Source organism: Camelina sativa, chromosome 6 (genome assembly GCF_030686135.1).
Source record: "Camelina sativa cultivar CO46 ecotype springtype chromosome 6, ASM3068613v1".
Classification (NCBI taxonomy): Eukaryota; Viridiplantae; Streptophyta; class Magnoliopsida; order Brassicales; family Brassicaceae; genus Camelina; species Camelina sativa.
The window spans coordinates 225,948-250,904 of NC_141885.1; the positions used below are offsets into that span (position 1 = coordinate 225,948).

Here is a 24,957-nt window from a genome sequence, read left to right on the forward strand (position 1 = left end):
TCCTTTTTTTCTGTTGAACACTTCCGTCACAAAACTTGCTAACACCGTGTAAAACGACCTCGTTTAGAGAGAATACCACCATGGCCCTTGATTGTCGGAAATAGCCCATTAAGGCCCATACAGTTCTCATTCACCCCTTCGTGATTGAGTGAGTGAGTGAGGGGGCTGGCCTGCGTAATTTTCCCGCCAAGTTGGGTTCCCGATGGGCAAAGAGATTATTCCGGCGGCGGAGAAATCCCTAAATCTGATTCGCGGGAGACTCTGCGATCCTAGTTATGTCTTCAGACCTCTTTCCGCTTCGTCAGACAGCAACTACAGGTCTGATTGCTTCACCACTTTGGTAACGAATTCGATTATATATATTATTATTATATACGGGCCCTAGGTGTGCCTAATACACAAATTTGTCTTGTCTATAACACACAGTAAGTTGAAGTTCATTGTATCAACCTCTATCACGGAGGGATGCAACAATTCCATCTTGCTTCTCGGCCCTCGCGGCTCTGGAAAAGCTGCTGTATGGCTCCCTCCTCAAACCATCTTCTACTCTCTCCCTTCTTGGATTTTTTTTTTCTTCTAAATGGGTTGATTTCAGGTCTTGGATCTCGTTGTTGGTGATTTATTGGAGGAGTTCCCTGATTCAGTATCACTGGTATGTGTGATTTTTTTTAGCGCATTTTCTTTTTAATCTCATCCCATCTTATCGTATCTTACACTACCCATCTCAAATTGTGATGCAGATCAGACTGAATGGTCTCTTGCATAGTGATGATAACTGTGCTTTTAAGGTCTGATCCCTTAGCATTCTCAATCCCTTAAGGAAGGGTACACCTTTATTATATATTCACCGACTTACACTGATTTTTTCAGGAAATTGCCAGACAGTTGTGCATGGAACACCACCTGCTCTTCTCCAAAATGGTATGCCTTTGTTCTCTCCAAATGTTCTTTTTCTTCTTCTCCTCTTAGCTTGGTTTAGCCGATGCCTCAATTGGCCTGATTCTCCCAGGCATCATTGGATGAGAATTCACAGTTCATAGTAGCCATGTTGCGGTGAGTTTATTATTTACCTTGACATAAATGAGCCTTTTTTTCTTTCTTTTTTTTGCTATGTTGATATTTAACGCAGACGAAACTGATAGAGGTGGTATTTCAGGGAATGTGGACTAGCACATAAGACGATCATCTTTGTGCTTGATGAATTTGACATGTTTGCACAGGCAAGAATTCCTGATTTTCTTATAGCTTGCTAATTGTATTCGTACTCGTTTTCCCTATGATCTTTGTCTTGATATACAAAGGAATTGGACACTGGTGTTTTCTATCCACTCACCCTATTTATTACCTGGTTATAATATCTAGGGAAAGCAGCGGTTGCTATACAGTTTGCTGGATGCTATGCAATCTGTAACATCACAAGCTGTTGTCATCGGTCTCAGTTCTCGATTGGTATGAGCATGCCTATATAGATATACATGTTTTGGGTTTTACAAATTGTTTCTTTTTAATTTATCATTCTACAACTGTATATTGTTTATGTTTGATGACAGCTGACTTTGGTTGTTGTTAACTGTACTCTGGTTCAAAATCTTATAATATCTCTCACCACAGGACGCTGACCAACTTCTGGAGAAAAGAGTGAGATCTCGCTTTTCACACAGAAAAATATTGTTTCTTCCTCCATCCAGGGAAGAATTTGACGGGTAATAAGCAGCCAGCTTCTTTTCTGTTATTACTTATTAGCAGTCAGCTATTTTTCCAATGAACTTATTTAATTAATAGAAACTATATATCTAGTTTGTTGGAACACCTGCTGTCTCTACCAGCAGACTCAAGCTTCCCCAACGGATATGTTTCTCGGTTCAATGAAAAGATTAAGGTTCTAATCCACTCCCAATTAGTACTGTGACATGCTTAGCTTTCCTGTGATGTTAATTCTTTCTTCTGAAGAACTGATACTTGTACCAATTTCAAAAAAAATAAAAATAAAAACACCTTCTGTGCAGAATATAACATCAGACACGAGATTTAAAGACATACTCAGGACATTATTTAATGCCAATTCTACCGTGAACAGTTTGCTGAAGTTTATGTAAGTTCTTCGGTTACAATAGTGAGATGTTTCCTTAAGATGTCATTTCCTCTGTGTTGAGTCTATCTCTTGATGTTAGATTCCGCGCTGTTTCTTTAATGAATTTGGAATCTGGCCTCCTCTCTCTTGAGAACTTCAAAGCAGCACTTTCAAGTATGCAAAGGCAACCAAAGTTGGAAGCCGTTAGAGGTATGATAAGCTGCGGTGTTGCTTCTACATTTTCCTAGGGAACATCAATTGACATTATCTTTGTTGAGCAGATTGTTCCATACTGGAGCTTTATCTCCTGGTTTGTATGAGGAGACTAGAAGTGAAGGAGCAAAGCTCATACAAAATCATTAGTGTGATGAAAGGTAATCTGTAAGTTTGGCTTAAGAGAAAATGCAGGTTGCACTACTATGAAAATGATTTGAGATTTCATGTGTTCCAGAGTATAAGACGATACACGATTCTTTTCAAACCTCGGACTACTACGCACAAAATGTCTGCCTACGGGTATGTTTACAGCTCTCATGAGATGCCATGGTTTATATGTGGTGGTCTAAATGGTTGACATGACAGGCATTTGAGCACCTAAGAGAGCGACAAGTTATATGCTACACAGAGAATAGAGGACAGTCTCAGACAGGTGAGTACCGTCCCATGAAGCTTTTGATATCAGCCTCTGAGCTTCATCAAGGAATGAGATCTCATGCGTGTTGCCCCGTAAGCCTTCTTTTTCATCTATACCCTCCTTTTCTTCCCTTTACTTTTGTAAACTGATTTCAACTTCGTGATAATTTTTTCCCTCCGCTGGAACAGGCCATCCTTCTCAAGTTATTGGACCATTGATCTCTGTATTTTTGTCCCTTGGGAATAAGACAGTCTCTGAAAGTCCTGTGATATGTAATGTTACTTCATGGGAAAAGCTACTTGGTTCAAAAACAGTATCTTTAGTTTTGCTTTTGCTTTGTGTTTTCATGTAAAGGGAGAGACCGAGAGAGCATGTCAAAACAATACTTGCTCAGTTTCTGATTACCAATCTTTACACAAACAAGACTTCAAGTAGGCAACTTTCTCTAATACATACACCCAAACCCATTCGATCTCATCATTAAACCCTTCTACTCATACAATTACACCTCATGCTAACAATTAAAACCCATACAAATTGAACATCTTAATTCACAATATCCAGATCAACTCTATCTCTCTCCCTTTCTGTTGTTGCACCAACGAAGTTTGCTCCCCAGCTCCACCCTTACTGTCATTATAGTATTTATCTCCCTTCCACCCGGTTTGATTACACAGAATTGCTCCGAGTCTATTCTCTTTCTTCTCACTTGTGCTTCCAGGCTGGCCCAGAAAAATTATGGACTCCATAGAAACGGCTTTTTCATTTCGCCTTCTAGCCTTCGACAAGGCAAATGGTCTCAGGCTCTGAGAAGCAATCAGAGGTGATCCTTCTTGCTTTTCTTCAGCAGCTTTGACATATGGTTCACCTGCTCATGACTTTCCTTAGCCCCGCCCCTCAGCCATTGAATAGCCTCAGCTGCCGCATCTTTCTCAGCACTCTTCTTGTTGCTGCAAGGTTGTCCTATGATCTGTGTCTCATTAAATTCTACTGTTGTTTGGAACTTGTTGTTCATCAATTGCTTAGTCTTATAAATTGGTGCTGCATAACCAGCCCTAGTGAGTACTGTCTGGAGCTGACTCTTGGAATTGTCACCCCCCGGCCCACTTTCGGTCCTTGAAAGCAATGTCGGTTTTGTTGACAAAGCCGATGTTTCTAAAGGCCTACGTACTTGGCGACCAAACACAAATCTCCCATCACATCCATCCCCAGAGACTAACAACCGTATAGCTGATAAGAGTTCACGGTGTGCTTGCATGTCCATTTTAGGATTAAGTAGCTGGAATGTTTTTTAAAAGTATCATAACTCAGATATGGATTCCCTAACCAGATCTGTTATCACAGTAGAAATACCTGACAGAATAAAGCAAGAACACTATTGAGATTTTATGAAACTCACTTTGTTCTGTATCAGATCGTCAAGCTCTTTCTTCAAGATTTGGCATATCTCTGCAACAGCAGGTTTCATGAAAAACTCCAAGTATCCTCCCAACATTTTCAGGTGGCCATCCTGCCAAAAATCCCAAAAACAAGAAGTTGGGAATGAAATTGCTGTCAATTCTGACAACAAAAACATGAGAACAAGAAAGACCGATAGAGTAAAAAGCTCACAATGTCTCCTTTGGAGATGCTACCGCCAAAGAGGATAAGAGTAGAGTCAGAGACAGCTGTCGAATCCCTCAAGAAAACAGAGTTCACTTTTATCTTCTCGTTGAACACCAACCACGGATATGGTATTTTTGTTTCCCGTGCATTTACAGAATTCTATGAAAAAAAAAACAACAAAAACTGAATGTTATAAATTTCCAACCAAAGTATACTATCATTAATTTTTACTGGACGGATACGTACTGAATAAAGAAGAACTTGGCCATCCTCCATCGTCTTCAGGGAAATTGATCTCTCATTATGCTGCATGTGTCATATATATAGATGCTCAATAAAGCAAACTGCTGAATAGGGAGAGGCCACTGCAGGGCAACTAAATTCACGAGAAGTACTCACCACAACTGAGCAGATTCCTGGATACATGCCATAACAAATAACGGCTCTGGTAAGATTCGCATCATTCCCCTCTGAATTGCAGATCGATTTGTTTCCATCTATGAGTCCAGTATCCTTAAGTAATGAGAAGAACTCTTTTCGGAGAGAATCAATAGCTCTCAGCGACTGTATTGACAGAAAGTTTTTCCAGCAGTAATCATATACAGCAGACTCTTCCTCAGCGTTTCTCCACCCCTCATATGCCCGAACAAGTGCAAGATGATCACTGTGATCCCGTGAAAACTGGAATTTTGCAGCTTCTGCGAGCTGGGAAAGTTACAAACGAAACATCACATATTCTATGGTCTTTCAGAGGACACAAGAATTCTCAACACTACGTCCAAAGAGAAGATTTTTACCGTAATTAACTCAAGGTCAAGTCACCTTGACTAACAGAGAGACAGAAAACGATAAATGCTAATGAAGAGCTTTACTGTAACTAACTCAAGGTAAAAACATAAACTAAGATTCACATCTTTTCCAGCCAGATAAATGGTATAACTATACAGTACAACGTGGGAGAAGGACTTACATCTTTCTTGTCCTGAGGTGTCAAGAAAGGATCTCTTACACTCAGGCCAGCGACAACAGTCAATATGGGATCAAGGCAACCAAGAATAGCTCCTAGTATGAGCATTTTTCCAAGCTTTGGCTCCATGGGAAGCTTGGACAAATAACGACCTGCAAAGAATTTCAAAAACATGAGATAAATTTCAGTCCTGCTGCTCAAAACTGTCATGATTCAGCATATTTCCGCTTACCTAGAGTTGTGAGGTATTCATTCTCATCTAATGCGCCTATTATCTTCAGATATTCTATGGCCTTTTGAACCTGCGGGAAAATTTGAAGAAACAAAATTACTGTCTCGTTGATTATTATAAGTTTGGTTCAAATCAAACACCTTCACTTGAGTAAAGTTTTAAATCAGAAAATCTTACCAAAGAATTAAACAAATAAGACGTACCGCTAGTGATTCGGGAGATTGCAGCGCCCTTGACAAGAACTCGGATATGCTCCCGAGATTTAAGCTTTTGATTTGCAGACACAGTGACTGTAAAGGCGTCCTCAAAATTTCAGGCAACTGATATTCTGTAAAAGCTTCATATACACACTTTGGGTAAAGATGATAACACTGCCCAGGTCGAACACGACCGGCTCGTCCTCTTCGCTGCAATCACAAACAGAGCATGAGAATCAACAAAAAAAAAATATCACTAAATGTAAGCCTACGGAGCTGTCAGAGAATTAAACTTGTTGGCAATGAATAGTCATACTCAATTTTAGTGGTCCAGTGTATTTGAAATGCAACTCCGCATAAGACAAACAAAGAACATCTAATAGCTGATAAATTTACGTCTACTAATCCCTCTCTTTGTTCCTGTCGATAAAATTGACTAATGGCCATTCCTACTATGAATCTACAGTATGGCTCTGTAGTCTCATTTAATAGTGTTACTACAGTTTGATTCTCAAAAGGTATCAACTCAACTCTAACAAACTAAAAATACCTGCTGAGCTGAAACCTTGGAAATCCAAGAAGGAAGCAAACAGGGAGTATTGTTTAATGCATCATAGGAGGTCTCTTTTGCCTTTCCACAGTCGATGACAAAAGCAACATCATTAATCGTGATGCTCGTTTCTGCGATATTGGTGGCCAGAATTATCTTTCTTACTCCACTTGCAGGTTCTTCAAATATTAACCTCTGCATTTACTCAAAAATAAAGTAAAATGGTTAATGATAAATATGTTTACTTTCAAATACATGTTCCAGATGCACAGAATTGGTAATAGCTCTGCAACGGATGAACACTAGCATATGATACGGGTTGACATCAGGAGAAAAGGTATAAATCACCTGCTCAAAACTTGCCATAGAACCATGGCAGGCAAGCAACATAACCCGATCTGGGTTGCCAAAGATTGGATGAATCTGCAGTTTTTCTTTCAGAGAGCTGATATCATCCCACCCAGTCATAAAAATTAAAATACCACCAGGACCCTCATTCTCACATATATCGCAAAGGAGAAATTCTATGAGATTAAAACCAATGCAATCAGGATTCCAACAAGATAAAGACTCTTGAGTCTCAGGGCTAAACTCCTTGAAGTCAGCAGCTCTCAGTGCGTCCTGTTTACATAAGGGAAAAAGAAATGAGGAGGACCTATCATGTAGAATTGAGCTACTGATATTCTTATTCAAATACCTCAACGACAAAGGCAATTTGGCTCTTGCGTTTTTTTGGGATCTGTTTGTTCATCTTCCACATTCTGTCTTGACCATAATCATCAATTTGATTGTATGGAGTCAATCTATACCTGGTCATCTCCAGAATATTCTCTAGGAAATGACTGCGGACTGGATATGTAAATCCCTATAGTGAGGAAGACAAAATATTAGTAGGCATTACTGAGGTTAATCAGAGCATATTGATCCAAGGAATATCGAATCAGCCAACATTTAAAATATTTGAAAATATTCTAGTGAGGATAAACAAAAATATTCATCCCATGAAGATTGAATAGTTCCAGACAACCTCCTCACTAGTATATTCTGTATCTTACTTACTGGAATGTGAATGACACCTGCCCCACCAAAGTATGATGAAAAAAGCTCAGCATCTAAAGTTGCACTCATCAGAACCAGCTTAAGCTCTGGGCGACGAGATAGCAGCTCCTTAAGAATGATAAGAAGGAAATCTGAAACACAAAAGTAATATAGTAAGACACCAAAATTAGGTTAAGCGCCTACAAATGAGGAGCTGCGTGATAAGCACAACTTTACCTTCATTCATTCCACGCTCATGAATTTCATCCACGATAACATGAGTAACACCTCTTAAATTTCTATCTACCAACAACCGTCTCAACAAAATGCCTGTGGTACAGAAGAGTAGGCGGGTATCTCTTCCTCTAACACCTTCCAATCGAACTTTATATCCAACCTTCACCAAAAAATCTAGAGAGCTTAATTATGTAGAAAATAAGTGAGGAATTCCAAGTATAAGGCTCCAAAGCCAACTACATATAGAAGCATGCAGAGTTAAAACTTACGGATTCACCCAACTGCTCTCCTCTCTCGTAAGCAACCCTCTCCGATACAGACATAGCAGATATTCTCCTTGGCTGAGTACATATGATACTGCAAAAAGCTCCACGGTTTGCTTCAATCTCGGATTCTAATATAAACTGCGGAATTTGTGTGGTCTTGCCACAACCTGTTTCTCCAGAGATAACAATAACCTGTAAGACGAACATTTATGTGGGTAATCGTCGAAACTAATACAAAACAAAGAAGATTGTCAAATTGAGCACAAGCGTTCTCTTCTTTGCAGACCTGATTTTGTGAAATTGCTGTCAATACTGAATCCCTTTGCTTGGAAGCAGGGAGACTTCTCCGAGATTTCACCATTCTTCGGCCTTCTACTGAAGCCTAATCAATGGAACACGTCAAAAATAAAATGGATGCTGAGGGAGAATAGTAAGTTTGGTATCAAGGACCTAATATAATAAATATTAGAAAGGAGAGTACACAGAACCTCCCAATATTCTTGTCGATCACGCAGCTGTAAACTCCTTCGCCAAAGAATTTTGTCCAGCGTAGTTTTGCTGGCAGGCATGGGCTCTGGTTGCTCAAAAAGCCATTCATCGGGACTGCTTATGCTACTAGTTCTTGCTAAGGAATTGGCAGGGAATCTATCTACTACGCTCTTTGATTTTTTACTGAGGTATACTCTGAGGTAAGCTTCGACTCTTTGAAGGAAGTCAGTATGCAAATTCACCTGTCAAATTTGTTGTATATTTGCTCTTTAAATAGGATGCAAGAATAATAAGAAGAGAGCGAGGGAGCAGCAGATAATACCTCCCTCTGTGGCTTCTTGTCATCTAGATCAAACCTATAGTTGGGGAGTGGGATCTTACTGAACACAACAACCTTAGCATATGCATGACTGCAAAAGAAAAAAGAAAGTAATATACATAAAGAAACTGTACTTTTGAGAGAGAAAAAAAAGGAGCATAAGAGTGTGATTGATGTTAGAGGGGAGGGGGTACACCTATACAATCCCAGGGTTGTAGCCAGTGCAGCAAGTTTATCAAAATCCCTTCTATCCTTTTTCTCCCTGGAAACAACTTCTTGCTTTACAGAATCTTGCAAAAGCATAGACAAGTTCCTATTCCATTCATCCAAGTTGGCACAATGAAAGGTACCCTGCTGCAAAGCAAAATTAATATATATATATATATATATATGGTTCCAGTTCAAAAAGAATGCTGCTACTCGAAATAGCAGCAAAATCAAAACAACAGCCGCCATTGTAAGAGCATCAATAAGCTCTACAAGAAGGTATGCAAGAAAAGAAGAAGAAGAAGTTTACCGGTTCGCGATCCTCGGAGACGCGGTCGTCGTAAGCGGAGACATAGCGAACGGGAGAGAGAGGAAGAGGATGGAAGGCGTAATCGGAACGACGGCGCTGGTGAGGCGGGACGTAGAGGGAAGGAGGAAGACGATGATCTTTCATCGGAAAATCCACAAACCCTCTCTCTCTCTCTCTCTCTCTGATGATAACAAGTCAAACAAAAGAGAGAGAGAAGATCTTCTCCGCTGCTTCTCTCTCTATCTCCAAGGCACACTGTACTTGCCTGTGCCAATTTTACCTTACTACCCCTCACATAATTCGCCAGTTTGGGTTTTTTGCAGTCAAAGTAAAGTTTCAAAATGATTTGCCCAACAAAAAAAAAAAAAAAAAAAAAGTAACTAAAAGTTTAAAACTGCTGAGAGGAAATTATATAAGGATGTTTCAAGTTGCTCGCTCACATACATAATGATATGATCGTGACTTGTGGAGTCTTTCTCAGAGCCAAAAAAACAAACAAGAAAATCACAAAAGGTACAACAAATTTGGAAAAAAAATAGAAAAAAAGACAACAAGGGTCCTTCTTATTACGACGATCTCTGACAAAATGAACAATCTCAGTAGGTGTAACCTTTGACAAACATTCCTTTCTTGGCGTCCTCGTTCTCGCCCTCGGCTGAGTATTTGCCTAGCTGGGCCAGTGAGTTGGCCTTTGCCCTCACCAACAGTGCCTTCTGCGAGGCCTCGATCTTCTCCGGGTTGCCTTGCCACGTCCTGAGCACAGAGTTCTGCAGGGCACGTGCGTAGGAGAAGGACACATGCCATGGGTTTGGGCTCTGGTTCATGGCGTTCAGGTTCAGTGTGGCCTCTGCCTCCGATTGTCCTCCAGACAGAAACATGATTCCTGGGACAGCCGGAGGAACCCTCCTTTTCAGCATGGTGAGCGTGAAATCCGCAACGGTCTCGGGAGAGGCCTTGTTCTTGTGCTCAGCGCCTGGGGTGACCATGCTCGGCTTCAGCAGAATGCCCTCGAACATGACGTTGTTCTGGGCCAAGTAGAAGAAGACCTCGGACCACACTTTCTCAGCCACCTCGAGAGTCCTCTCAATCGGGTGGTCCCCGTCCAGAAGGATCTCCGGCTCCACAATGGGGACGAGACCATTCTCCTGAGAGATGGCCGCATAGCGAGCAAGGCCCCACGCAGCTTCTTTGACAGCCAGTGCTGAAGGGCCACAAGGAACACTCACAACTGTCCTCCTGGAGAAACACACACACACACACATTTTCAAAACTAGGAAGAGCAGATTCACATCAACCAAAGAAGGGAATAAAGAGAGAGAGTTATAAGAACACCACATGGTGAGATATTATGAATGACATACCACTTGGCAAAACGAGCGCCTTGCTTGTAGTACTCAGCAGAGCGTGAAGCCAATCCATCGAGGCCTTGGCACCAAGACTCGTCGTTGGAGCCGGGGAGAGGAGACAAGCCCTGTCAGGAGGCAACAGGTGGATCGTCAATTTTTGACACAGATAAATGATACAACAGATGGATGGAATTGGATAGATGTGCATCATGTAGTTGAACCCCAAAAAAACCAAAAAAAAAAAGAAACCTTGTCAACTTTGATGCCAGGGACGATGTTGGCATCGCGGAGGCAATCGACAAAGGTCTTGCCGTCCTTGGTGGACTGGTAAAGCGTCTCCTCGAAGAGAATGGCACCAGAGATGTAATCGCCGAGGCCAGGAGTGGTAAGCAAAAGTTGCCTGTAGGCCTGACGGTTGTCCTCCGTGTTATCCAAGCCGATAGAAGCGAGCCTCTTCCCACAGGTTGCGTTCGACTCATCTATAGCGAGGATACCTCTCCCGGGGGATGCCACGCTTTTCTATTACCGCAAAAAAAAAAAAAAAATCACAATACCACAAAATCTTAAAATCACAACTAACGTTTGACTTTGTTGAATCGAGTGGACAAGACGACTAATAAAAACAGTTAAGGATGATAACGAGGGAATTTAGCATGAGAGAGAGATCTAGCGCTGGAAAAAGGGACCAAAGAGATGAAAGTATACTCACGGCAGTTTTAACAAGCTCGTCGGAGTAAGCACTAGCACGGATCGCGAAGGAGACTCGAGGAGGAGGAGTAGAAGCAGAGGGGTGGGCGCGCCCAGCGGAGCGCTGGCCGATCCATGGAGAAGAGAGAGTGTTTGGCTTTACAAAGGTGGAAGACGCCATAGTAAAGCAGCGGGCTAGAACAAATGTGGTGATCGATCTCTCTCTCGGGGACTCCGCAGGGATCTGGTGTGGTGTGGAGAGAGTGTAAAAGAGAACCCAAAAAAAAAAAAATGCTTCTTTCCTCTGATTGATGCGAATATTATTATTTTATTTACTTAGTAGTATTGTATTACTACTAGTCGAGTCGTCTCCTCTACTTTGGCATCAAATCACCTACTACTCCCACCCTCCTCCAATCGCCTCCTTTTATTTACCATATTACCCTCATTGTATCGTAAATGACGCTTTTAACCTTCTCCTAGTGACGATTTGCCTAAAACTAGTACTAACAACTAAACACATTTGCTAATCCGGCCCATGACAACCCCCATCGTGCGTGATTGAGGACCCCGAGTCTCTCTGACTCTTTGGTGTAAACAATAGTACACAGTCTATTTAAAGGGCTCATACAGTATTATTTTATACTATCTTTCCCAGTTTCAACCATTTCATCCCCCATTTCGTCTACCCAAACTGCCCTTGCCTCTTAGTCTTAGTCAAATATTAGTTTCTACAACATTTTTATAATATGGTGGTGTTGTTCGTTTGGTCGCCGCAGCTGCGATTGACGCGGATAACAATGTTTGTTTGGTTGCCATAACATATAACACAAATTTTAATCGCTAATTACTGATTTTATTAAGCGTTAAAAATTTTAAGCTGTAACTGCCTGCATCATGACGCTGCGGCAGACGCAGGTAATTGCAGCTTAAAATTTTTGACGCTTAATAAAATCAGTAATTAGCGATTAAAATTTATGTTATATGTGGTAAATGATAAAATATCGTTGTTTTGTTTATTGTTTTACAAAATAACCTTCCCTAATTTGATTTGATTTCTGGAACTTAGTTCGTCTCTTGGAGAAGGAGAAAAAGAACAAAGCCGCCGACGAAGAGCAGATCGATATTGGTCATTTTTTAAAGATTGTGTTGGAGCACTTGATGGATCATGTCCCCAGTTCGTCCTCCAAGTCGACCAGCAAAAGCATATAAAGGTAGAAAGCAAGAACCTACAATGAATGTTCTTGCTATATGTAACTTCGATATGAAGTTCATATATGCATATGTCGGTGTACCTAGTAGAGCACATGATACAAAGGTTTTGACTCATTGTGTGAGGTATGAACCTTTTTTCCCACATCCGCCTAGTGGGAAGTACTATCTTGTTGATTATGGGTATCCCACAAAGACAGGGTATCTTGGTCCACATCGTGGTTTGCGATATCATCTTGGTCAATTTGCTAGAGGAGGACCACCAATAAGTGCACGAGAGTTGTTCAACAGAAAGCATTCAGGTCTACGATCTGTGATTGACATGACATTTGGAGTGTGGAAAGCAAAATGGAGGATTTTGGATCGTAACCATCCAAAATATGGTCTCACTAAGTGGATTAAACTCGTAATAACAACAATGGCACTACACAACTTCATACGGGATTCATATATGGAAGATCATGATTTGTATATTGGCAAAGTACATAAGGATATCATGGTGATGAAGGAGAAGAAGAAGGAGAAGGAGAAGAAGAAAAACATATTGCATATGAGCCAACGGGTGATAGAGCGATGGAAGCTTTGCGTGACAACATCACAAATGAATATGGTCAAGGTGGCTTACCTTATTAGATATTTTTACTTATATCTTTTTATAACTTTGTTTATTATTTTAGTTAATGACTTCGTTAATCTTTTTTTTTATGACTTCGTTTATTATTTAGTTATGAAGACTTCGTCTAGTTTTTTATTTATAACTTTTTATATTACTTTTAGTCCAATGTTTTAGTTTATTATTTTTGTTTAATTAAGCTCATGATTTATCACAAAATATGTTGTTATAATTATATATTTAACTGAAAATTATTACAAGATAAAACAAAAATATTTTCTGGTTGTAAAAAAATTAAATTACATTTTTTATTTATAATATACTTATACAACATTATAAAAATAAAATAAGAATTGAGTGTAAAATTGCCGCATCGTCAGCAAAACAAAGACAAAATCTGCGGTTGTGGTAGCGGTAACGGCAACGTTAACAAAACGAACAGAATACATGCGGCAGCGGCAGAGGTTGCAGCGACGAAACGAACAATAACCTGTGGTAATGTTTGATGTTGCCGCTGCTGCTGCGGCTACCGCCTGCGACAACCAAACGCTTCTATAACATTTCTTCCTCCAACCAACAGACAGATGATGCTATAAGATTTTTCTTAAATTTATCAATACTTACAAGCCCTAACCGCCACTCTATAGGAGTGTGAAAATTTAGAGGTTGGATATGCCGTTGGGGCACAATATGCCTAAAACAAAACAACGTGAAATCCTCTCTTTTACAGTTTGGCCCGGTAATGATGGGGCTTAGTTTCAGTTAAACAAAATGAGCCCACGCCAAAGGCTGCCATGCTATAGATAGATACGTCCAAATATTGGTGTTTCTCGTAATAAGCGAGGAAGTTGTAAAAAAAAGGGATGGATAATTGTAGGTGCTAAATACCATAATCTAATTAACTGGTTGATTAAGAAATGTCTGGGGGCCGGCTTTCAATAAAAATCGATAAGAACAATGAAGAAACGACGAACTGGATTAGTATTGATATTTTTGTCGGTAAAGTTACAATTGCTCACTACGTATTGTCTCGAGTCGAAGGAGATCGCGGATGAATGGAGAGATATCGTCGGAGTAAATTCAGGGGTTCTCGTTGTAGTTTTCCGATTTAAATATCTTTCCCGAGATTCCCTCGACCGTTTGACTCAGCGCTATATTTTCTAGGTCCGTCTAAAATCTATCGAAAGACCCACATAGCCTATTACTTAATGGGCCTAACACACGGACCTTAGATCAACGAAATCCAACACCAAATAATAATGCAAGTTCTGAAGACCGTTTTGCGAAAACTTTATTCTTCTACAGTTTTACCTTATTAACGTACATGCACGTGGTTTTTCTTTTTTTACATACTAGGTAATATCCCGCGCAAATGCACGGATTGTTGTTCAAAAATACATATATAACAAATAAATTTCCTAAATGTCAATAATACACTTTATTTATTCAAATCATACAATATCAAAATATACCAGCTATTTTAAAAATATTGTTAATGATAAAAATAGAAATTTACTATGATATTCAAAAATTACCTAAAAAATTAATAATTAAATTGCATAATTATTTTTTAAACTATCAATTAAATGTATTTCCTATAAAATTATATGAAATGCAATAAAAATCCCAAAGATTAATTTAATTTTTAATCTTTTTTATATTCACCTTAATTTAAGCTATATTGCTAGGTTAAATTCTAATGATTTCCTCTATGTAGTAAAATTTTGGAAATATAATATCAATTTTTTTTTATATAGAAAATCATTAAATTACAAATTTTTGAATTTAATAATCATTATAATGATCTTTGTATAAGTATATTTTGGGTCACAAAAATTAAGTATAATGATGAGTATACCAAAAAAATGTACTACAAAGTTTTTTGGAGGTAAGAGAGAGTTAAAAAATTTGATTTGATAATTTTATAATAGTTTATTTTGTTAAAATAAAATAAATATACATGAATGAAGATGATTTCTTTAGCTTGATTTTCTCATTGGGCTTTGATCGAAATTAGTGTTGTTGAATCTGCATCGATAAATTTTCTTACAGCCACCAAAATTTTATTATATATATGTAATTGAAAATTGAAAATAATAAGAAAACATAGAAGGAAGGAAAAAATACATGAAAACAAAGAAACAAAATTGAACAAGATATAAAATAAATCTAACAAAATATATAATCACACTCTTACCATGAGTTTTGAACCCATACAAGAACATAAACAAAAAAAATAAAATATTTAGAATGTGAGATATGGTGGATGACGATGTGAGAATAGTTATTTATAGGATTTCAAGGGATGAAAGTTACATTTCTAAAATTATTTAAATAGAAGAGTTAATTATAATTTATAGTGTGTTTGAATGAAAATGAATGGAAAATAGTCAATTCATAATTTATGTAATTTCGGTTACAATTTAGTAGTAAAGTGTGGATTTAAAGTATAGATTAATGTACATTATTATATTTTATTTAATTAAAAATAAATATGATTCTTTTAGAAATTAAATGCTAAATGAACCAATAAGGAGAGGGTGTGTATATATATATAAACATATTATGCAAACTTTAAAACTAAAATTTAGAATTACGTGTTTACAATGATATTTGAATTAATTTTTTTTAACCCATACAACAACAATAACCAAAAAACACAAAAAAAAAAAAAAAAAATAAAAAAAAAAAAAAAAATTGAGATATAGTAGAAAAGGATGTAAGAATGAGAGGATGAGTATTTATATGAAGAGAAGCGATAAAAAAAATATATTTAGAAAATTAGAGTTTCAATTTTAATTTATTATTTGTTTTAATACAATTGAGTGTATGAATATACTTAATGCATAATGTATATGATTTCAATTTTATATTAATATGTGAGTGAAATGTCAAGATTAAATGTTTTTTAATTTGTGATTTAATATAAATAAATATTTTAATTTGTTTTGACTTAAGGAAAAGGAATACTAAGAGGCTCAAAATTTTAACTTACAGATGATTTGGTTGTTTTGTTGATATAAACTCAACAATCAGACATAATTTTCAAATTTAAAATATTACTTTTGAAGTGTCAAACTAAATTAGTTTTTTTATAAAATTTTATGAACTTCAATCCAAATATTTTTTTAAACCCCAAGGAGATTTTCTATCTTTTTAGTTTTGTTTTTTTGTTTCACTCATCAATTTAATTTATAGTGCTAGATTTCATAATAATGGTTTCATCTTTGGAGAATTTAGTTAAATGGTGTTAAATTATATTGTTTTTCTATATTTCATTTCCAGTGAAATATGATTTCTTTTTGGGATAATTTTTTCATTTTTCTTAAATCACAAATACCAATTTTTTTTAATTGAAGTTCTTTTTGTTTTCAAAAACCTCAAATTTTAAATAAAATAAATATTATATTGATCATTACATATTTATCTATATCTATTGGATCACAAAACAAAATAGACTTTATAAATGGATAATTGTATTGATCTTTAAATATTATTATATTGATCTTTACAAATTAAATTATTAAAAATGATACATGAATATGTGAGATAATCAAAGTACATAATAGAGAATTATAGATGAATCTTTTCAACTTCATGACTTATTGTGTGGTGAATATTGTAGAAGAGTATGAAAAATAATAACTTATTAGATGTTAATCTAATATAGACAATGGAGATACACCTTTTAAAACATTAAAGTAAACCATGTAAGATATACATATCATACAAACTCAATGATATTTGAATTGATTTTTTTAACTCATACAACAACAATAACAAAAAAAAACACAAAAAAAAAATAAAAAGAGATATAGTGGAAAAGGATGAGAGAATGAAAGAATGAGAGACTAATAGAATAAGAGAATGAATATTTATAGGAAGAGAAGTGATAGAAAATTATATTTAGAACAATGGGAGTTACAATTCTCATTTATTATTTGTTTAAATACAATGAAGTGGAAAAATAAAGTTATTGCATAATTTATATTATTTCAGTTTTGTATGAAAATGTGAGTTAAATGTGAAGATTAAATGTGTTTTAATTTGTGATTTAATATAATTTTTTTTTGTTAAAGTTGAATTGACCAATAAGGAGAGAGTGAAACCTTACTTTTATATGTATGATTGCTAGGTTTAGTTATAATTTTTAATCCTTGTAATAAAAGCTAGATAGAAAATAAAAAAAATCAATTTTTCTTTTATATAGAAAAATCTTTAAAGGACATATTTGAATTAAATTAAAAATAGTGATTTTTATATCATTATATGTTGAATCACAAACTGAATATAATGATTATTATTCTAAAATAAATGTATTACAATTTTGTTGGATGTTAGTGAGAGTTAAGAAAAATTGATTTGATAATTATTTTACAATTTTTTATATTCCCCTTAATTTAAGTTATATTGCTAGGCTTAGTTTTAATTTTTCATCCTTGTAGTAAAAGCTAGAAAGAAAATAATTATCAAATTGCTTTTTTATATAGCAAAACCCTTAAAGTACATTTTTGAATCAAATTTTAGAAGAATGATTTTTATATAATTATATGCTGAATCACAAACTAAATATAATGATGAGTATTCTAAAACATATTTATTACAATTTTGTTGGAGGTAAGAGAGAGGTAAGAAAAAATGATTTGATAAGTATATTACAAAAATTTCTTTCATGAGAACATTTGAAAATTTAAGAATAAAATAAATATACATGAATTTGTAAGAACTAATCAAACATCTAAAGTTAATAATTAAGATGTTTTCTTTAGCTTGATTCCCTTATTATGAGATGGTTATAACCAAAATATTATTATGGTCATCAAAATTTTATCATACATATTATAATACAGATGTATTTGAAATCAAAATAATATAAGTAAACAAAGAAGAAAAGAAGAAGTACATAAAACAAAGATAATAAAATTCAAAACAATGTAAAATATATAGTAAACAAAAAATATAATCAAACTCTTAATTAGGTTTTTAACCTATGCAGGAACATTATAAAAACACAAAGAAAATATTTAGGATTTGGGATATGGTGGAGGAGGATGTGAGAATGGTTATTTATAGGATAAAAAGTGATGGAAGTTAAATTTCTAAAATAATTAAATTAGAAGAGTTACAATTAGAATTAATAGTGTATTTAAAATGAAAATGAATGGAGGAGAAAAAGTCTATTCACAATTTATGAATTTAAAGTATACATTAATGTGTATGAATAAATGTGTTGTTTAGTTAAAAATAAATATTAAATTTTTAAAATTAAATGTCATATGGACCAATAAGCAGAGAGTAAAACCTTAATTTTATGTATATGATTTTTTCCAAATCTGTCTATTATTAGGAACAGCTGTTACACTAAATTTTTTAAGTACACTATTTCATTTATTAGAAGTTTTCTAAAACTACAGCCTACATGCCATAATTTACATGCACATGTAAAATTTAAATTTACAACAACAACAAAATTCAAGACTATATATGTTCAGGTGCTTCAATTATATTCGATCGATTATAAACGCCCATTGTCACTCATTTTCTCTAGTCCCTAGTCTTTTGTTGTGTGTTGTAAGGGCATCTCCAACAATGCCTTCATTTTAAAGGGAGTTCATCTTCAAAATAAAGGTTTGAATGTGATTTACTCCAATGGTACATCCTCAAATTTATTTTTAAAAATTTTTCTATTTACATTATAGTCCACAATCTTACTAATAATTTGTTATAATCACAAAACTTTCATAGATAAATATAAAATACACAATGAAAAAATATATCAAACAATATTAATAAAATACAATACCTTCTATGATAAAACAACATATAATATATATATATATAAAATATAAAATAAAACTACATGTAAAATATAAAGTTATTCAATATAATTATTTCCATAGATATATTCAAATAATAAATTTATATAGATATATTTCAAATAATAGAATGTATATAGATATAAATCAAACAATTGAATTTATATAGATAGATTTCAAACAATTAAACTTATTTAGAAATATTTGTAAGATAGAAAAGTTATAAAGACTAAAATGAAATATACATAAAATTTTAAGGGGTTGAATAGTGCACCCTCAAATTTGAAGGTTCACTATTCAAACCCTTACAAATTAAAGGTTTAAGGGTCTGTTGGAACTAAAAACCTTCAAATTTTGAGGGTTTAAGGGTCTGTTGGAGTTGCTCTAACGCACATTAGAATACGGTTTTAAGAGATGAACATTAAAAATTTAGGATATGGTACAACGTCCAATAAATTAACGAAAAATACTTGAATATGTACCTTCTAATTAGGATATGGTTTTTCTCTCTTTATTCACTTTTGTTGCTCGTTTTCTCCCTTTTCTAATTGCATGGGCAAAAAAAACAAAACCAAAACAAAATATGTGTTTTAAGGGTTTTGGTGGAGAAAAAAATTATTATTAAAAATGTCAATCTTAGTTGTAAAAGGAGTATCTAAGAACTCGTGTATTTTTCATATTTTAAGACAAATTTGAAACTTTTTTTTTCAAACATGCCTAAAGTTCCAAATTCCAATCCATTGCCTGATCTCATATGCTCATTAGCTACTCATCATAATTCACCTACTTCTTCTAGACAATTCTATACACTGCCCCTGCGTCTTATAGTATATATATACATATCTAAGCTGTTGGTGAAGATCTTTGAATAACACTTTGGTCATGCATATGAAATCTAATGATTTTTAAACGATAAACTCCAAACGCGTCTTGATACAGTTCACATGCACATGTCACCCAGAAGAAAGGATTGACTCTCATCAGATCTTTCTCGGTGTTTGTGTTCACACTTCGCCACGCTCCATAATGTAACAACGATTAAAATATAGAAACAAGGTAGTTAGTGTTTCTCGGCAAAAATAATAATAATAATAATAATAAGACTTGAGTTATATGTTTGTCTTGTAATGGAACCTATTGAGTATTGTTGACTGCCTGACTAGTTTGGTGCGTGGGGATAGCAAAAGGTGATAGGACCACGTACGCTTGTTGTTTAGTTTGGCAATTCTTACTTGTGCTTTATCCATCTTCTCTTTATTTGACTTTTTCATTGTTTGTACACAAATTTACATCGATGTTAATTATCTACAACAACATGCGTACGTGGACGGTGGATAAACAATAATGAAACTGGGTTTGGTTTCTTGGTTATGTGAAAAGCATAGCATAAATCATTTTAAAACTTTGATCGATCATCCCGTCTAAAATTTAAATGGATGTAGTATAGTTCCTCCTTAAGATTATAGTTCTTGGCTCCTTAAAGAAAAAGAAAAAAACAAGTTGAAATTGTATTTAACAATTATAAGAAAAACAACGACACAGACAAATTGTCTCGCTAGGTGACGAGAGATGGTAAGTGGGTAAGATTTAGTGCTTATTATGAATTTATGATGTAGATTAAGTGGAGAGAGGGTCAAATAATTAGGTCAAAGAGAGTCGATGTGGTTGTTGCTGGTTGGCTAATCTCCATTTCCACAAACTTTTGGACGGCGGGACACCTACCTTCACTTTCTATTTTAATTTTAATTTTGTTTTCTCTGGACAAAATAATAGTAGTAATTATATTTTTTTTTTTTTAAAGAAGCTTATGATCGATCATTCAAGCAGGAAGTGAACGAATACTAGAATTTTGCGTCAATAGGACTAATCAAGATCAAACATATGTAATTAAGTGGATTAGTATTAGAGAAAAATATACAAGTAGCTAGCTAAGATATGCGTCACAGGGGAGACAAGAAGCGAGGCGAGGATCATGCTAAAATCTTCGGCAAGTAACCAGAAATGAATAGAGCTATCTAATTTAATGCTAATGCTAATCTATATATAAAATTAGTTGGTTCCCTGTCAGTTGTTGATTAAGAATAATCCACAAACCGCCCACTTCCTTTTTATATTCCTGAAATGCTTCTTCTCCAATGTTCTACACTTGAGTAAATCAATATCTATAAACAAGACGTAGATGGATGAATTATTGTTAAATGAAGCCGTTTTTAAAAAATAGTAATTGAAACATGCTACTTAATTAATTAAATTAGCTGAGGTTTTGTAGTGTGTCAAACAAAATAGTAATAAATAATACCATAATGATGAAGGTCGACATAATTGGATACTATTTCATGCAATTTGGGCAATTCAAAACAAAAAGTTAGAAAAAGTCGAGAGAGAGCGTCGCGTGGATCTCACTCGCGGTGATTTCTCTTTCAAAATTCCTCCTTTTCTGAGCACGACTTCTTGCACCGATGGTGGAGTTCTCCGTCGATTCCGGCGACGACGAGAACTCCGAAGCTCATGATTCTTCATCCGTGGTATGTGGTATCATCTCGGCGAAACAATCTGATCAAAATCAAGGGAGCTATGGCGAGGAGAAGCATCTGCGAGACACCGACGGTAAGAGCTCTACCGGCAGTGTAGCTACGCGGAGTGGAAGAAGGAGGTTTCCCGGCAAGGAACGAGAGAGGAAGGTGGTTAGGTCGGGCGATTGGAGATTCTGGAGGTTTCATGGGACTGTTGTACGATGGGGGAGGTAGTCTGCGGTCTGGTGAGGCTAAGCCACCGTCAAAGGTCTCCCGATCTACTCCCTACTGCTTTGCTCTCTCACGACTGCGCAAGGAATTCCTCGACAAAAACAAGATCGGTTTTCTTCTTCCTTCTCAAAATGGCTCTACGGTGGCGGGATGGCAACGGATCCTGGATTACCATCTCCGTTCAACTCGCGCCGTCCAGGCTCACCGGAAGTCCCACTTCAGCGAGTATCTGTAGTCTATGGTCGGCGGCTGCAACTGTGTCTTTCAGTTATAGATTAGAGTTTCATGTCGTCCAGTTTAGTTCGGTTCGTGAACCCAGGTCGGTTTTGTATTAGATGGTTTAGTTCGGTTTGATGTTTGTGGATTGGGCCTTTTGGGATTTTGTATGGGCTTAAATCCGGAAATAGTCCATTTGGACACTAATTTATAAAATTGCATTCCCTTTAACTAAAAAAAATTTGGGCATTCTGAGAAATTTAATCTATGAGCATTAATTTTGTAGTGCGTTGGAGAAGGAATATCTTTGACAGGGAAATCAAAACATCTTTTTCCTTACTAAAGTATTGTTATTGGATTTATGATTAAAAAATGTAAAACTAAACTAGTAAGTGGTGGCATTGTCATGTAATAATACTCCACGAACAGTGTAGTAACTCGTAAGAGGTACAGAACAGTTAGAGTGTCTTGTTGGTTGGGGTTAATAATGCGACGAATGAGAAAAGAACATGTAGTGTTTGTTGGATGTTGGTACTTTATTGTTACCATGATTGATGATTTTCCACGCAACACAATTACACAAGGAACCGCGACACAATAGAATAGGAGATGCCCATCATCATTTTATTTTTCCAGTTTTTTTTTTTTGTTGGCTTCTCTGTTTTGTCTAAAGGTTCCAAAACTCGATGATTGAAATTGAAGGCCCTTATTAATTTTGTTTGGTCTTTTGGGATCCGGAGGAGCTAGGCGGACTAAAATCTCTTTTGCCCTTTCTCCTCTAATTTCATCATATTTAGCTCCGAATGGTAAAAAAACAATATTACCTTTAATAAAAGTTATTACGTTAAATATAATTAAATCAATATGTATTCAACGAAAAATACAGTAGTTCAATAGTTGTGAGTTCTATGCATACGCGCGTGCGCTTAGGATTCGAATCCCATTATGCGAGATACAACTAAAGTATAACTAAGATGCAACTAGTATAACTAGGGACATGTGGAGTACAACTAGATGTTCAATTTTCTTTTAAAAATTGTTAAAAGAGCAGTTTTGTTTTTTCATTAAAAAAGGGTAACAAAAATAAGTGGGAGTAATGGAGAATAAAATTGGAGGAGAAGGGGCCATAGAGATTTTAATTGGAGGTAGGCTAGACTTTATAGATAGATAGATAGATAGATAGATATACAGTCATCAATCATCCTCGTCCGTGTGAATTCAACAACACAAGCATCATTTACTTTTGACTCTTCTAATTGAGTCTGTAATTAATTATTCTCTCTCACTTCTCTGATCTCTCCTTCCAATAAAACCGAAAGAAATTTGAGGGAGAAAGGAGGGGAGAAATGAAAAAGTAAAATGTTCTGGGGCATGTTTGTCAAACAAACAAGATAGCGGGGAGGAAAGTATGAAAACAGAAGAAAAAAATGAAAAGGACTGAAAGCGAAAGGGGCTTAACAAAAAGCAAAAACAGAGGGTCCCATAACACGTGGCCTGTGTCATATTTGTCTCTGTCTCTTCTCTCTGCTCTCATCTTCTTCTCTTCTCGTCTTCGTCCACACTAATCCATATAAAGAAGAAGAGGAAGAAAGAAAGAAGAGCATATATGCAACAAAACCAAACATAAAAGAAAAAAATAAATCAATTATAATAAAGAAGCAAAAAAAAAGAGTGGAAATGGGACTACAAGGTCAGCTCTCCGACGTATCCTCCGATTCGATCCCTCTGATGCTGGTCGCTCTCCTCGCCACTTTCTTCAGGCACGTCCGCTCTCTTCTCCTCCTCCCTTCCGCCCCCGTTGTTACCTCTGGACTCTCAAACATCAGCGCCCTCGCCGACCAGCTCAACCTTAACCGCCTCTTCTCCTACCGCTACGCCGATAACGCATCCTCCGACTGTATCGTGTGCCTGTCCACACTCAAGACCGGAGAAGAAGTGAGGAAGCTCGATTGCAGACACGTCTTCCATAAGCAGTGTTTGGAGGGCTGGCTCCAACATCTCAACTTCAATTGCCCGCTTTGCAGATCTCCATTGCTGCTACCTCGTCCATGTCGTGGAAGTACTGATGATACGGCGGCGGCGATCTCACCCTTCCATCTTGGCTCAACCACCACTACTCCATCATCTCATATGTGAACAGTAGTTCAAAGAAATTAAAGAAGAAGATGGAGGCAGCCCCCGAGGATGTTTTTTTATCTCGCCGCCCTTTCTCCTCTTTCTTCGTCACTTAAAGAAGATTCTTCAAAGTCTCCCCTTCTCTCTCTCGTTTTTTTTTTTTTTTTTTTTTTTTTTTAGGAATCCCCTCAGATCGGAGAGGTCCTTTCTTCTTCAGGTTTCATGTAAATTTTTAGTATTAAATTTAGTCTTATTGTTTTTAGATGAATCGAATCTTTTTTTATTAATTTCTTTATTTTTTTGGGTTGAAACTTGAAATAGAGTAGTAGTAATCCAAGCTTGCAATATGCTAAATATTTTCGCAGAAGATTGACAACTAGTAGTAATTCATTTTGCGTACTTCTCTCTCTCTCTATCTGTTATCCATTAGGAGAGTTTAGACAAGAATTGTTACCATTTTGACAATTAGTGAGTTAAGGGATCCCTTTAGGGTTGTTTTGACATCTACATAAGAGAATGAAAAGAGGACTTTTTTAGTTAAGCTGTTGAGATTTCCGATCCGAGCCATTTGTCTTTCATGTCTCCTCTCCTCTCTTTCTTGCCTACTATCACATCTAGTCTTGCTGACATCTTAGTTTCTGGTTGTATTTGGTTTTTGGATATGCCTCCGTCCTGGGAAACATCAACAACAACATACTGGGCTTGAATCTTGCGGACTTTGTTCTCGTTTCCTCACTCCGCATTTATTGCTATTCAAGTGAATGGTAGGAGAATATTTATTATGATTTCTCCAAGAAAATATGAGAGCACCTCATTTTGTAACACAATACGCTGGCATTCGTTTTCTTGAATAGTTTATAGTTTTATTAAGAGTTGATAATATTCAAACTAACTCAAATAATAAGAATGCTGGAATAGCTCAGTTGGTTAGAGTGTGTGGCTGTTAACCACATGGTCGGAGGTTCAACCCCTTCTTACAGCGACTTTTTTCCCCTTTAGGTCGTCTTGTCAGGCCTTAGTTTTCTTTGATGGGCTTCCCCGAGGCCCGTACACAAACAACACTTTTGTGTTAGTTATTTTTAGTAA

At 36.1% G+C, this 24,957-nt stretch overlaps 4 protein-coding genes, 1 non-coding gene and 1 pseudogene across 6 annotated transcripts; 4 read left to right on the plus strand and 2 right to left on the minus strand.

The window, feature by feature from the left end:
* The first annotated feature begins 25 nt into the window (after window positions 1-25).
* LOC104773964 (origin of replication complex subunit 4) lies at window positions 26-3,125 on the plus strand. Its single transcript, XM_087455575.1, has 16 exons — window positions 26-318; window positions 427-517; window positions 596-652; window positions 741-788; window positions 871-921; window positions 1,010-1,053; window positions 1,157-1,220; window positions 1,363-1,449; window positions 1,612-1,703; window positions 1,798-1,879; window positions 2,007-2,092; window positions 2,172-2,281; window positions 2,353-2,445; window positions 2,523-2,587; window positions 2,654-2,797; window positions 2,894-3,125. Exons 1-16 carry the CDS (start codon window positions 203-205, stop codon window positions 2,921-2,923), a joined length of 1,260 nt encoding a protein of 419 aa, XP_087311701.1. The 5' UTR covers window positions 26-202; the 3' UTR covers window positions 2,924-3,125.
* On the minus strand, window positions 3,073-9,504 carry LOC104789873 (DExH-box ATP-dependent RNA helicase DExH5, mitochondrial). 2 transcript variants are annotated; one of them, XM_087455574.1, is made up of 19 exons: window positions 9,123-9,504; window positions 8,802-8,956; window positions 8,609-8,696; window positions 8,286-8,528; window positions 8,084-8,179; window positions 7,801-7,989; window positions 7,532-7,691; window positions 7,316-7,446; window positions 6,954-7,121; window positions 6,605-6,877; window positions 6,257-6,451; window positions 5,713-5,916; window positions 5,510-5,579; window positions 5,281-5,429; window positions 4,710-5,015; window positions 4,557-4,616; window positions 4,317-4,469; window positions 4,105-4,215; window positions 3,073-3,984 (listed from the first exon to the last, which is right to left on the minus strand). In XM_087455574.1, exons 1-19 carry the CDS (start codon window positions 9,264-9,266, stop codon window positions 3,523-3,525), a joined length of 3,357 nt encoding a protein of 1,118 aa, XP_087311700.1. In that variant the 5' UTR covers window positions 9,267-9,504; the 3' UTR covers window positions 3,073-3,522. The 2 variants fall into 2 exon arrangements, with proteins under 2 accessions (XP_087311700.1, XP_087311699.1); XM_087455573.1 differs by having other exon boundaries at window positions 8,802-8,959.
* Window positions 9,505-9,507: 3 nt separating this feature from the next.
* On the minus strand, window positions 9,508-11,745 carry LOC104774836 (fructose-bisphosphate aldolase 3, chloroplastic-like). The gene is made up of 4 exons (XM_087455576.1): window positions 11,178-11,745; window positions 10,718-10,987; window positions 10,484-10,593; window positions 9,508-10,358 (listed from the first exon to the last, which is right to left on the minus strand). Exons 1-4 carry the CDS (start codon window positions 11,334-11,336, stop codon window positions 9,719-9,721), a joined length of 1,179 nt encoding a protein of 392 aa, XP_087311702.1. The 5' UTR covers window positions 11,337-11,745; the 3' UTR covers window positions 9,508-9,718.
* A 644-nt stretch (window positions 11,746-12,389) lies between these two features.
* On the plus strand, window positions 12,390-13,000 carry LOC147942065 (uncharacterized; annotated as a pseudogene).
* Window positions 13,001-23,250: 10,250 nt separating this feature from the next.
* Window positions 23,251-24,158, plus strand: LOC104789878 (E3 ubiquitin-protein ligase RHA2B). Its single transcript, XM_010515516.3, has one exon. The coding sequence runs from the start codon at window positions 23,434-23,436 to the stop codon at window positions 23,890-23,892; it is 459 nt and encodes a 152-aa protein (XP_010513818.1). The 5' UTR covers window positions 23,251-23,433; the 3' UTR covers window positions 23,893-24,158.
* Window positions 24,159-24,779: 621 nt separating this feature from the next.
* TRNAN-GUU (transfer RNA asparagine (anticodon GUU)) lies at window positions 24,780-24,853 on the plus strand. The gene has a single exon. It is a non-coding gene; the product is annotated as a tRNA-Asn (tRNA).
* Window positions 24,854-24,957: the final 104 nt, after the last annotated feature.